This window comes from Grampus griseus, assembly GCF_964374135.1.
Source record: "Grampus griseus genome assembly, chromosome: 18".
Classification (NCBI taxonomy): domain Eukaryota; kingdom Metazoa; phylum Chordata; class Mammalia; order Artiodactyla; family Delphinidae; genus Grampus; species Grampus griseus.
In genome coordinates this window covers 28,536,073-28,550,408 of record NC_139012.1, presented here as the reverse complement: position 1 = coordinate 28,550,408, position 14,336 = coordinate 28,536,073, and the positions used below count along the sequence as shown (strand labels likewise).

At 33.0% G+C, this 14,336-nt stretch overlaps 1 protein-coding gene across 2 annotated transcripts in view; it reads right to left on the bottom strand.

Annotated features, from left to right (window-relative positions):
• MYCBP2 (MYC binding protein 2) overlaps positions 1 to 14,336 on the bottom strand; it is a gene marked incomplete at its 5' end in the record, with an annotated part of 273,021 nt that overhangs the window by 199,362 nt on the left and 59,323 nt on the right. For both annotated transcript variants that reach the window (XM_082675380.1, XM_082675381.1), the window contains 9 exons: positions 1,388 to 1,546; positions 3,865 to 4,029; positions 5,550 to 5,754; positions 6,621 to 6,697; positions 7,996 to 8,134; positions 8,274 to 8,347; positions 12,142 to 12,238; positions 13,648 to 13,719; positions 13,952 to 14,194. In XM_082675380.1, the coding sequence (XP_082531506.1) occupies positions 1,388 to 1,546; positions 3,865 to 4,029; positions 5,550 to 5,754; positions 6,621 to 6,697; positions 7,996 to 8,134; positions 8,274 to 8,347; positions 12,142 to 12,238; positions 13,648 to 13,719; positions 13,952 to 14,194 (1,231 nt within the window). The remainder of the gene's footprint in view (positions 1 to 1,387; positions 1,547 to 3,864; positions 4,030 to 5,549; positions 5,755 to 6,620; positions 6,698 to 7,995; positions 8,135 to 8,273; positions 8,348 to 12,141; positions 12,239 to 13,647; positions 13,720 to 13,951; positions 14,195 to 14,336) is intronic.

Below are 14,336 nucleotides of genomic sequence, written 5' to 3'. Positions count from 1 at the left end.
CTTTTAAAAAATCCTTTATTTCTTTGCAACTCTGCAATCTGTATTCATTATGTGTCTTACGGCTACCAGTTTGCTTTCTAATGCATTACTTACTAACAGAGTGGGTGTGATTTATAAGTAAAAACAACTTTTAACAATTTCATTTTGGTTATTACAAAATTTACCTTAAGAATCCAGAACATAGGTGTAAACACAGTTTCAGGATAATAAAGAACAGTTTTATTCAGTTCAGAACTCTTATAAAATATAATTTAATCTATATTTATACTATATATAGAAAACTAAGCTGCTTCTCTCTTTTATGCCTAGTAGGTGTTATCCAAATCCATGGCTCATGAGTTCAGCAAGAAGAAAAAAAATTTCCATTTTGGAGTAATTCATTTCATTTTGTTCTTCCCTCTTCTTTAAAATCAATATGCTCTAATAGACTTGCTCTTTTAAAAATTAAAGTATTTTAAATACACACAAATATAAATAAGGTGAAGAAAAAAATAGAGGGCTCCTGATATCCAGATGAGCCTGCCATCAAGAAGTCCCCCAAAAGACTAAACTTGTTTTTGTTAATTTATACAAATATTAATCCTCAAACCCATTCATGCTTTAAACACAGTTTAGTGCTTAATTCTAATAATATGTCTCTATTTCCTATTCTCCATCCATACAAAATTAAAAAGAGAAAACCTGAAACTGGAGTGAAGGGTATAGGACAACACTGATAGCAGCTAGAAGTAAAACCTGAGAGTAAGAATGAGGTAGACACAACTATAACCAAAAAACAAACAAACAAACAAAAAACCCACAACAAACATGGCAAAGGATTAACCCCTCTCATCCTTCTTCAACAGCCTGAGTGTTGGGGCAAAGGATACAGTATATAAGGTGCATCTACAATTTCACTCTTGATAAAAGGTCAAGTATTCTTACAGATCACTCTTAGCTGTCAAGAACTGATTAAATTACAGGTAGTACATGCTGTTAAACAGGAAGATAATAGTTGCAGATAGACTGCTGCCAAAAATTGTTATAACTAAAACATGGGGTATGAAAGGACCAAATAACAAAGAGTTTCAAAAATGCCCTTTTCTGAGATAATTCAACCACTAAAGATGCTAAATCAAAGAAGTGCTATTACATTTCATATAAAATTAAGAAAAAAATACAAGTAAGCAAGCTCATTTGCTCAGAAATTAGAAGTCTAAAGTATATTGATTATTCCAGTGAGTGACAGACTGACAAATAAATAAGAAATTTAGTAGTTTTCATAATTTTTAAGTATGAAATCAAAAAGCCACTTGTTTTTTAAAGAGTAAGATTCTTCACCATGGTGTTCTGAAAAACTATTGAAAAAAACAACACAAAATTTAATATCCACACATTAAACACCTACCTTTCCCACCTTGGTTCATGGCACCAGTGTCTCGTCCACATTGTCCTTTATTATTCACACCAAATGTCCAAACTTCTCCATTCTTCATTAAAACACAAGTATGAGCTTTGCCCATAGCTACCTGAGTTACAAAATGGCCCTTCAAATCTGTTACCAAACCTACAGGAAAGATACAAACTTGGTAAGAAACAACAAAAGAAGCCTTTCTGGGCCTACTAAATCATCAGTAACGTAAAAGGACCACTTCAACACAGAACTTTTCATTTCTGGGATAAAATAATCCACCAAAATGGGAAATAGTAGCCAAAAGATGGGCAGGGTATCAGTAAATTAATTTTATAATTTTTTAATGAAGCTTCAAAATCTTAAAATGTTATCATCTAGACTTGGGACAAATCTTTACTCTGGCATTTAGCTCAAGCCTGCTTCTCCTGAACGCTTGCTCTAAGTGGCAGCACCTCTCAACAATTCTCAGAAGGGTCACTAGATTTCAAACTTTCCTGACCCAAGAACAAAGGAACCTTTGAATCATGTACTTTACTTGCTTTGACCTGCCTCAGCAAAACAGAGTAAAATACTCACCAGAGTATTCTGAAATAACATTGTTTTTGTAGAAACCTGCGAGATTTTCCAAAGCAGTATTTTTCGATCATTTTTAATGTACAATGCTTTCTTCCACAATCCAACGTACAGGTAGTTCCTAAATTTCACTTATTCACATATTGCATTCATTATAGTTGCCATATCCAAGTGCCACTCATATTATCTTAATACTTTTTGCGTCAATTTTAAATTTGACTAAAGCATTTTAACTTATTCAGTAGTAATAACAGTAAAAATCAAAGATTGTTGAGTATTTATAACATACACTAAAATATAATCATTTTTAAAAAGTTGAAGTATTTGTTTTATTTAAATCACAAATAATATAATTCTCATACCACACTTTGGCAAAACTATACTATATTATTAGTTCAGATACCACTTCCTTAAGGTGACCTTCCCTTTCACCCTATACTAACTTAAGTCTTTTGGTTAAGCATACCTCAAAAACTCCCATTGTTAGTATTTAGCATACTTGAAAAAGATATGTATATACAGAAATAGTATTTACTATTATTAACAGTATTAGCTGACATGTCTTGAGCCCTTACATGTGCCAGGCTCTGTTTTAAGCATTTCATAAGTATTATCTCCTATAACCTTATAAGAACCATAGGAAGCAGGTATTATCATTAGCTCCCTTTTACGGGTGGAAAAAAAAATGAAAAGTTAAGAAAAGCTCTGAAAAGTTACGTAACTTAAGCTAGTTAGCCAAATAAAAAGTGGCCATGCCAGGGTCTGAGTCTATATCCATAACCATTAGACCACAGATCTCTAACACTTAAGTTCTGTAATGTCCAACTGTCTCTCAGAGCCTCAAAGGGAAAGGGATCATGTCTGTCTGGTCCACCAATCCCTGACATATTGTTAGTTCTCAATAACTATATGCTGAATAAATGCACAAGTTTCCATAAGCCTTAGCCAAGAGGATTTTAGCAAGCAACAGTTACACTGAATATTATTTTTAAACTATACATGAGCCCACCTCCAAATTTTGATTCACTCTGACAGGTGAGGCCAATTGAGACTCTAGATATTACCACATTAAACCATCTCATAAGTCACCTGAGCACAGTTCAAATTAATAATGGACAGTTATAAACGTTTGATATATGTCATTTCCCCCGCATGAGACCATCACCTAAGCCTCTAATCAGAAACTTCGTTAATTCTGAATTCCTTTTTACAGAGAAATTTATAGGCTTTTACATATTTACTTCATATAAAATCCTTCCAAGTGGGTTGCCACAATCATTATACTCATTTCTAAATGCTAGAAAGAAAATATAACAACCAAATATGACAAGTTTTTGAGATTACAGTTTATAAATATAAAACCCTTTATTTGGCTAGTTCTATCCCTCATATCCACTACTTGTAGTTATCAGTCACTCAGTCACTTAACAAGTAATTCCTGAGACCCGACCATGCACCAGACACTGTGCTGGGCACTGGGGATATAATAGTAAATAAGAGAGAGATAGCTTTTCTCTAACTACTTAACAATAGGAGGAGATAAATAATCCATCAGTTATAAATTCGCTAAGTTATGAAAATCATGTCCCCAGGGTACCACCAGGAACATGTCACATGAGCGTCTAACCGAGCCTAGGGAGAGCTTTCCAGAGAAAGTAACAGCTAAGGTAGAGCTGCCCTAGTCAAGCCCCATGATTAGCTCTGCAGGAAACTAGTGACACTGTTCCCAGCAATAAGGCAGGAAGAAAGAACAAAACACTGTACTTAGAAAGAAATGTGAAAAATGTAGAGAAAGCGTGCTACAAATGTTAATTTTCTAGATATATCTTTGTAATACATAAAGTCTAGTATAGGACTTTCTGTGCATAAAAGTGAAACGGTGTTTAAGATTAACTTACTTGAACTATCAGAGTAAATGGCATCTTTTCCAAACATGTATAGCTCTCCATCTTTAGAAATAACAGAACTACTTCCATTATTGCAGGCTGTATACACCACAATCTTCCCTTCCATCTTAATTATCTTTTTAGGTTTATAAGGTTTTGATTGCCGTCTGCTCTTAGCTTAAAAAAAATAATAATTTAAGGCATCTATGTACAAATAAAAATAATGATTTGTATATAAAGCCCAAGGAAAAACATATCATCTTCACTTATCATACACTTTATTTATTTATTTTCACAAAAGCCTGGGCTTCCCAACATGTCAATTAAATGAGTCAACCTGAAAGCCTCATCTCATTAAATGTCTATTAGGCTGTTGCTATCAGATCCTCTTCTTTGTAGTACACTGAAATTCCCAATAAGAAACACCAATTTTCTACCAAACTTCTGGGGAGCCCAATCTCTAGATTAGCACTTATATTATCAATACCATTCCATTATCATATATATATTATATTTATATAAAATATAAATATGTAAAGTTATATATATATATAATAAATATACATATAATTTTTTTAAATCCCTTTACTCTCAAACTCTATTGCACATGTATTCCTCCAATAGATCCTGGAAAGAAAAATCAGTTCCTCATTCATTCAACACATATTTATTAAGCAGCTACACCTAGTCAGAGATTGAAAGGAAATATGCATATGGAGGGAGAGCAAACAAATTTAAATGTAGATGGTTTAAGCAGCCTCTGCTCTCAAAAACTAAATCCCTGAATTGAGCAAAAGATGGGAAATGCCAATCTTTTGTTCCCTTAGTCAATCCCAGTTTTTGCATGCCCTTCTGATTAAAAACATATTGCTGTGTTGGGTACAATTCTGGGATTAAAATACCACTATAACTTTTCTTATAACATGATCTATATACTTATATACAACAACTAAGTTATCTGGTGCTTAAGCAAAGGAAGAATGATGTCCTCCAAACGCTAGAAGGAAAAACTGGCTGGGCTGAAGTTTCTGAGGTATGGTAATACACTTCATGGTTATTTGAAGGGATTTTTTTCAGGATAACATTTATTTACACATGATTTCTACACTAGATGTTGACTTCAAACCTAATCCTCATAAGATGCTACCCCAACTACTACAATGTATAATGTACAAGAGAAGTTATAAAAACAGAAAAATGACCCTTTGAGGAAAACTGAACAGAAGCATAGGAAAGCTAAGAGATAAACAATAAAACTCCTTTAATTTTTCATTGCTTAGGAATTTTATCACAATGAAATAACACCAAGAACAGTGTTTCATAACTGACACTATTATACAATTTACATAAGGTTTACCTCATTGTGAAATATATACTCTTTGCAAAATTTCCAATATATTACTTCTAAAATATTCTTTCTAAAATAATATATTGGAATAAATTTTTAAAAATAACACCAATTGACAAAACAGATAAATAGCCATGTATGTAATGCATAAGGCATATAAAAATTCATGAATATGAACTCTAGTATGAAATCAGCAATCATAGTTCTTTAATGAACAGTACACCACAACCATTAACTGAATATTCCTCAATATAAAATCTTCTATTAACTTGGGAAGGTTAGTGCTGTTGAAATTGATATATCTTATGTTAATAAATTCCACAGTATTTTTACTGAATAGTCCACTCACTTGACTCTCCATCTTCTCCTTTACTAGCAGATCCTGTAAAGAATATGCTTCCATCTTCTGCAACTAACAGGGCATGAGAGCCATCATGTCCAACTGAGAAGTGCACAATCTTTGGGGATTTCGTAATTGGTAGCTCAACCCATTTTCCTGCTGAAGGACCCCCTTGTTTGATTCCGAGACTCTGGTATTTGCCAGTGTAATATATCTTAACACATTAAAAAAAAAAAAGGAATTATAGTGCCTTTTGAAGTAGTGCACCAGGTTTCACATGAGAGAAAAAAACCTCCATACTTTATTGAAAATAAAAATAACAAGAACTCAAACTCTTTCTTTACTACTATTCAACTTCTGAGAGCTGAACAGGAGAGAAATAGGCATATTTTTCCAAAAATATACCGTTCACAATAGTTTTTTCATATCTACTCAGGATATTTATCATCTTTCATAAGTATCCTGAATAGGTATGAATAAATACATGCCATAAATATACTCCAAACATACAACAGAAGGAAATTCATAAAACTGTCAATTCATTTTTCCCAGTGAAAAAAGGCTTACATACAAATATACTGTATATGCCTCATAATTTTAATTTTCAGCATTCTTTTAATTACCTTACTTTATCCTCACACCCACCAGATAAGAAAAAAATCTTCCACCTCTATAAATAGACGTCTACAATCTATAGCTTAATTGTACGTGCTCCTACTTCCCCACCTCGTAGTCTGTATGTGTCTGCACATTTACAAAAATTGGCAAGGGATGACCTATTCAAAATAAACCCAAGTGTGAATTCACCCCAGCTCAAGAAATTACACAAAGAGCTCCATAATTAAAGTAAATATCTGTAAAAAGGTTAAATTTTATAAAGTTTATGAAGTTTTATACTCAAATGTTACAATTTTCTTTTATATTATTTCAACATAAAATTTTACTATATAAAAAAATTTTAATCAAACTTTAAAATACGATTATGTTTAAACATGTGAACTATGTAAGCTAATCAACTGATTATACCAACTATCTCTTAAAGCAGATAATGTAATTTTTAATCCTAAAAGAATAATTTACCTTTCCATTTGCTGTTTTCATTAGTGCAAACTCTCGTCCTGCACCAAGAATTGCTGACTCCTCATCAAATCCAGTACCTGATAATACAACAAGACTTAATAAATACTGTTACATTTTTAATATGAATAATTTCAAGCAAAAAATAAATAAATAAAAATAATTTCAAGCACAACTTGTGTTAGTTTGAGTGATGAAAAAGTCAATTCAATTAGTATCACTCAAAAACAAGGATGACAGGGTATGTCATATGCCTCAATTTAAAAAAATATTAACAGTAGCCACACTACTCCAAGGAAAGATAAAGTTATCATAAGCTCCTTAATTTGTTTCAAATTAGTGCCAAATTATTTTTTTAATGTTAAAAAAATTGTTTAAATCAATGTCAGCCATATTTCTTGAATTAATGAATGAACTAATTTTCATTGGGCATCTATTAGCTATCAGGCATTATAGAATGCATGAGCCTTTTCCTATTTGATCCTCACAACTATACTGCTTGGCTTACAAATGAGCAAATATATAAAGCTTGGTGAAGTAAGTCCTGACATGAAGCGTCTGGGCTTGAACAATGCCATTCAGATATCTGAATTAAGGTATTTCAGATTCCCTCTTCCAAGCTTTTTTCTATAGGAGAACATTTCATGTAGCTAATCCATGAATTTGAATACATATGTGTGCACATACACACAAAAACCCTTATGCACATTTTCAAATTGTGAAACTATGAGTAAATAATCATATATAGCACATTTTATGAGTTTGTCCAATTATACAAACTACTAATGAGCTTATGGGATTGTGAAACCCAAAAACTATGAGTTCAATACAATATTTTTCTATGGAAAAACAAAAATACTACACAAATGCAAAGTAAATCACTAATGAAGTTTAATAAATTTAATAACAGTCAAAAAAGTTGGGTCTTGCAAGGAATCCCACAAGTTAATAAATGGAATTATTAAACCAGGAACAGTACGGCAAACCAAAATTGAGACCCTCATGGAAACTAGTAATCCTAACTACTACTATGACACTGCAAGAGTAAGTATACTAAGTCCAAGAAATATTCTGTGGACGTCTGCATTTCTGTATCCAAATGAAAGATTCTTAAATCAAACGTTAGGCCAATTACCATTTTCACAATCCACGGGACCATTCTATGACTATCCTGAAAGCCTGTTCAAATAAAAATCAAAGGCTTCAAGTTACTCCTAGTTATTTGTACATATTAATTCGTTAAGTGTGCTTCATAGTAACAGACAGCAAAACAGCTACCTAATATAAGCTACAATGTTGAAAACACAATGTTAGTTTTCTAAAGAATAAAGAATCTGATAATTAAAATGTAGGAGAAAGGTTTTTTTGACCATCTTACTTATAATATGCAAGTCCTTTTCCAGATCAAATAGTGAGATACCACAGGCATGCAAGCATTTTCTGGCCAGCTTAAGTTGTAATTCTTGTTGTAGCACAGGCTCAGTGCTTGTGGCAAATATTCTGACAACAAAGCCATCCTAAGAGAAATAAAACATCCACGGTATTTTGTTACATGAATTGATCTTCTAAGGCTCTACTTTCCATCTAATAAAAATCAAATAATTTACGAGAAAAAGATTCCATTTATACCAGCTTCTCATGACTCAGAATACTTACATCTCTGGAAGCAGCTATCTGATTAATATATTCTCCATCAGTGAATAAAATATTTTGACCTTCAGTGTGGCAATCTGTGCAAGAGGAAGAAACAGCAATTACATTACAATATAAATAAACACCTCACAAAATGACTTTACTCCTCTGTTGAAGTCAGAATGAGAGTTCTCCACACAATAAAGGTAATTTAAACTCAAAGGGAGACTGTGCTTTTTAATAAAGAGTTACAAATTAGCAGAAACTAAACAATCCAACTAATAATACGCATTACATTTTGTGCTTACATTTATAAATCTTCCATAATCAAGGACCTGAGAGCCCACCTAATTTCAAAATGAACTAGTATTAGATACAGTCTGATAATAAACATGCACCACAATGAACAAACTATAATGTGGTTATAATCAATTCAATACAATCCATGCGAGGTAGGCAACACTCTACCTTCAGACATACATCACAGTCATTAGTGTCACAGAAAAATACAGATAGACCTAAAACTTCTGCATTTGAGGTCTATGGTGTCCAACTACAGATATCCCTTGCTTTATAATATAGAACTGGCTGTACCGTTTCCACTTAGGTTTAATGCTTATTCCCAGTATTTATTAGCATTTAGCATGCTATACACTTTTTAAATGTTCACCCTTCACAGAACAAATCTATGGTTATGTGTTTCTTTTTGTCTGAAAGTTTTCATATATTTTGGCTGAAATGCCATATTTCATCAATACTGTATATATCTCTGTGGAACAGTGCACTATATACTTTGATCAAAATAATGCACAAGTGTAATTGCAACAAGGGATACCAGTATTACAGAAGGACCGGTGGGACAGTGTGTTAGTGATTGCTACTAAATAACATGAAACTACAAGCAACTCAATATCTAAGTATAAACTGTATCCTTTTGGAAAAACAAATGTTCAGCAAGCAAGTCTAAAAGCACACGCATTTCCCAAAATAACTGCAGAGAACTAGGATGAATCTCTCCATTAATTACAATACCAAAAAATAATATTTCATTTCTATTTGCACCTGAATCAGCAAAACATAAAATTCTGGTTTTGGAATGCAGGAATGGAGCCCACCCAAATAAGCTGAGTTACTCTATATCTTTGCCCAGGAGCTTCATACTAGCATACTTCCTTATCATAAATACGCAAAACACAGGCAGACCCTTACCAAATAGAGAATTCAGTGATCACAAACTGGAAATAGAAACTGGGAGACAAGGCCCACTGGTAGCCCAAGAGACTTGGTAATCAAAGAGAGGAGAAATCGAAAGAAAGAGTTCCTAGTCCACTGTACAGAATACAAAGAGGCGCAAGAAAGATGCTTCTCAAGCTCTAAGCTGTAAGATTTTAAACTAAAAAGCAAAGAAGAAAAACTCATTATAATTTCAGATAAACGCAGGGGTGAGGAGTGAAGCGGCGCAAGAAGAGTAGCAAAAACCCTCATGATCTGAGGCAACCTGTCACCAGACACGAAGAGTAAACGACACAGGGATACAATATAAAAGGTATGCCAACATATCAAGGCTAAATGACAACAGGGGAAAAAAAAGTATGTTTTCAGCTCATCAGTGCTGGGTTGAAAATAACTTATTTATAAACTAGTCTATAAGACAAGTTGGAACATGAAGCTCAAGGAATTACCAGATTTCTGTCAATCGTAAACGTGGTATTCATTACCATCTATAAACCTGACAGTTCACTTCTGCTCCTTCTTGATGGGAAAGCTAGAGAGCAGAGTTGCCCCTAGCTAGGGAAAAAAGGACTATTAAAGAAACTGCCTCCCAGGTCAAAGAAAAGGAAAAATGACAACAGGCTTCTTCAGGCTTGAAGGCAAGTCTTCCTGCTGCGTGACTTCAAAAAGATTTTTCTCTTTATCCTTTCTGTATCCTTCATGTAACGTTATAAGACAGCATCTTCGGGAAAATATCAAGATACACAACGTGGGACTATCTCCCCCAGTCTGGTTCCTTCTTCACCATGAATACGGTACAAATTTGTGAAACACAGAAAGCCACATTTGTATTGTTAAAAGGTGCATTTCATATGTTAAATGAAGTAGAGGGATTTAAACTGAAACATTAACAAGTCATTTTTTACCATGATGGAATAAATAAAAGGGCTGTAAGTAGACCATTTTCAAATGGTCTTTCTCAGTCACAATCTCTGTTGAATGATCAGGGTTTTTCAGAAGTAAACCCTTTACATTAGTATTCATCTGTTGGGCAGGGAGTCACGGAAGGATTAACAATTTTTCTTCCAAGACATCCTAAAATGACTTGCACAAAGACAGAGCGATAGGGATGCCCATTGCAGTGAAATTTATTATACATTGCAAAAAATTAGATGGGACCTCCATTTCAAACATTAATCAATGGAATATATTTTATAACATTAAAATGATGTTACAGAAGACTAGTTAATGGCCTGGAAATATATTCAGAATATTAAGTGAAAGGGGTAGCTTAAAAAAGCAATATGTAGCATACAATCACTTTTGTACAAGTATGTACATAACATACACAGGAAAAAGACAGGAAGGATATTCACTGATATGTTGGTACTGTTTATAGATAGCAAGTGGGGTTACAATTAATTTTTATTTTGTTTTGCTTATATAATAGTTGTACAATAAATATGATTACTTTTAATATATGGGGGTACATGTTAATATTTCAAAATATTTTTATTATTATTATTGTTATTGTCATAATCATCAGCATCATCGTTAGGACCAGAGACATGGCCTGGGACTTGTGATGATTAAAAAACAAATAAACAAACAAACAAATAAAACCCTGTAGACATATCTGAAAACAGTTATTTACAAAATGGCTTTAATAAGTTATCTGTTTTCCAAAGTAGCTTTATTTATGAAACACACATGAAATATGACATTTACCTTAACATGGCATCAGGTACACTAATTTAGATATATGTAGACAAAGTAATATTCAAATAAATGTTTGATGAAGTTATAAAAATATCTTAAAAATTAACAAGCAGCCAGGGAGCAATTATCCTTTTCAATGTGTTCTTCAGAAGTTCTCGGTCATTTTCAGATAGCCATGCGCCTTGAAGTAATATTGCTGCTTACCATGAAATTGTTGGTAGACACATTAAACATTCAAGATTTTAGTATAAACAAGCTCCTTTAGAATGTATTAAAGATATAAGCAAATTCAAATACCTTACAATGGAGAATATACTATGCATTTGCCCGGTGTTCCATAAAATTTAAGATTCACTGCCTAAGAAGTTAGACAGCACAGTGATCTGAAGGATAAATACATATGTACAACCTCAAAATTAAAGCAAAATGAATTCTGTCCAAAATGGCTTATCAGGGTATTATTAAAAAGTATAAATGATAGAATTTTTAAAATTCCTGACCCACCCTAAAATCTGTCTCTGAAAACACTTTAAAATAAAGAGGAAAACCCAAAGTACACTGTTGGTAAAGTCAAAATAAACAGAAGGTTCTTTACATCAAGGTTATTTGAGAGCCAGAGTCGTGGATTTATTAAGAGCAACAAAGCAACATCTCCCCACTAATTGAGGAGTTGAAGCAGTCATGGTGGGGTAAGGGTGGGGGGGCGGTCAGGCTACAGAATTTGGGCAAGAATTTGAAAACAAGTATTAAAACACTTCATACTATATTTATGGTATCTGTTTTTCTCAGATGCATTAATTTTATATAGACTATAAAATGCTTTGCATGTCAAGATTTCTTTAACCCATTTGTAAGCAAGCACTATTCCTTGCTAACCATTCTTTATATGTCTCAGTGGCCTAACATGCACATCTCTTAAAATCACCTGTGAAGAAAACAGATGACTAGTTGAGTAACATACCTGGTAACATTACAGTACCATCCTGTTCCAGTGTTTCAGGGCTTATTCTTATGGCTGTCATGCTGTGGTTATTCATATCTCTATACAATAAATAACCCTGATAACAACAAAAAATTTTGCTATGTTATATGTTAAAATATTTTTTCATTAACCACTTAGTAGAAAAAGTAGCCACAGAGGTCTGTATTACAGTTTTTTGAGGTACAATAATACATCAATATTGATGTCTAAAATACACTAAAGATTTAAAACAGAAGAACCTGAGTTTATTGATACTTTAATAAGAGGAGGTATTATACACCACTGAGTATCAATTTAACCTATTAATTCTCACACCACACAAGACAGTAAAAACATTTTGGTTATTTTGGTCAAAATTATCATATCACTTGCCAAGTAAATAATAGAAATGACTGCTGTTTCCTTCACAAATATTTAGGTTAATATTTAAAAATCAGTAGTGGTTTTAGATAGAATGATATGTCACTGAACATATTTCTGTAAATGTATTTCCCGTGTTATTATTTGTTAGACAAAATACAGCAGTGGCAAATAAAAATTTGATATTTTAAACCAGGTTATGTTTTAACAGACAATTACTGAGTAATTAATTTGATATTTAAAATTTAATTTCAAAATCTCCCCAAAAGTTGAGTAAGATTATTTTTCATGCAACAATAATTTTTTTAATTTTCAGAATGCTTTCAAATATCTTTTTTCATCTGATGCTGACAACAAACTTTGAGCTAGGCAAGACAGGAGTGCAGGGACATCTTTATTCTATATGCTGCCACAAGGAAACTTGGGCTTCACTTCTCAGGAAAGGATAGTATAGAAATAAACACTTCTGGCCCTCTGACCGTCATTCATTTGCTTCATCATTCGTTTGCTTCATGCATCCAACTGCTGACACGCATTTGGCCATGTCAGTCAGGTGATGAGATCACGCATTAAGAGAGCAATATGGGCCTAGCTCTTTTCTCTCATTGGTGATACTCTGCATGATCCTCCATGCAGGCAGCTATCTACTGGGCAGGCCACACACTGTTCCCTGGAGTGTACTGATCTAGACTTAGAATGAAGGAATTTGTGGTAAAAAGCTCTAATTTGGCTTTGGGTCACAGTTACATTCCTAATTCAGATTTGTAAATGATAAAGGTGGTCTCTGATTCTTAACTAGAGGCTCTCTTAAACAAGAACTCCAACAGAAGACATACTTGTTCCCATTTTACAGCTAAATCACACAGGATCAAATAAATTAGCTGAGTTGTCCACAGTTGTCCACACAGCTAATAAGAAGCAGGGCCAGACCTAAAAGTAAATCTCTCATAAATTCTAAGTCAATGTTCTTTATACTACACCATACCATTGTTATAGTCATATTATTAAAAAATATGCTCTATCTGTTTAAATAGAAGTGATATTATTTATTGATTAAACAAATATGGACCACATATTTTAAAAGATAAGAAAGAAAAGTTTGGTTTATTGTGGATATTCTCCTACCTGAGCATACCCTAACCAAGACTTTTTTTCTTTTCTGTTTCTGATGCGAGATGTAGAATTATATATATGGCCCTGTGAAACAACAAAAGTTAGTTCTATCAACAATTTTGTAATTAATAATCAGTGAAAAATAACATAAATGGATGAATGACATTTAATATGTATGTTCCATTTTGATTTTCAAAGAAATAATATTACATCAAAATTAGATGGTGCTCTAAAAATAAAGCAAGAAGCAAACAGAACACAATTCAGTATTAGACATAACTTCCACTATGATTAAGAGCTGTAAGGAATCACCTACCCTAACTGTTCCACTGTATCCAGAGCCTATTTTGTATAATCCGTCTTTGCATAACAGATAAAGAAAAAATCCATCATTCTGAAGTAGACATTGATCATCTTCATCAACAGATATTTCTTTTAATGGCCACTTGTGCATTAAAGCTGCTTTCTTAATGCCATTGCTAAACCAGTCCTGAATTTGAATTTTTCCCACCAACACTGCCTGTACACTTCTCTGTAGTGAATTTAGTATCATTGGCACCTAGTCAAGAGAAGAAAAACACAAAAAGACATTTTTAAATGTCTCAAACACAAAACAGACAAGATAAAGATACTTTATTAATATATCATCATTTATAAGAAAAAACTTATTCAGAATGATCATGTTTAGCTTGTCAGCAAAA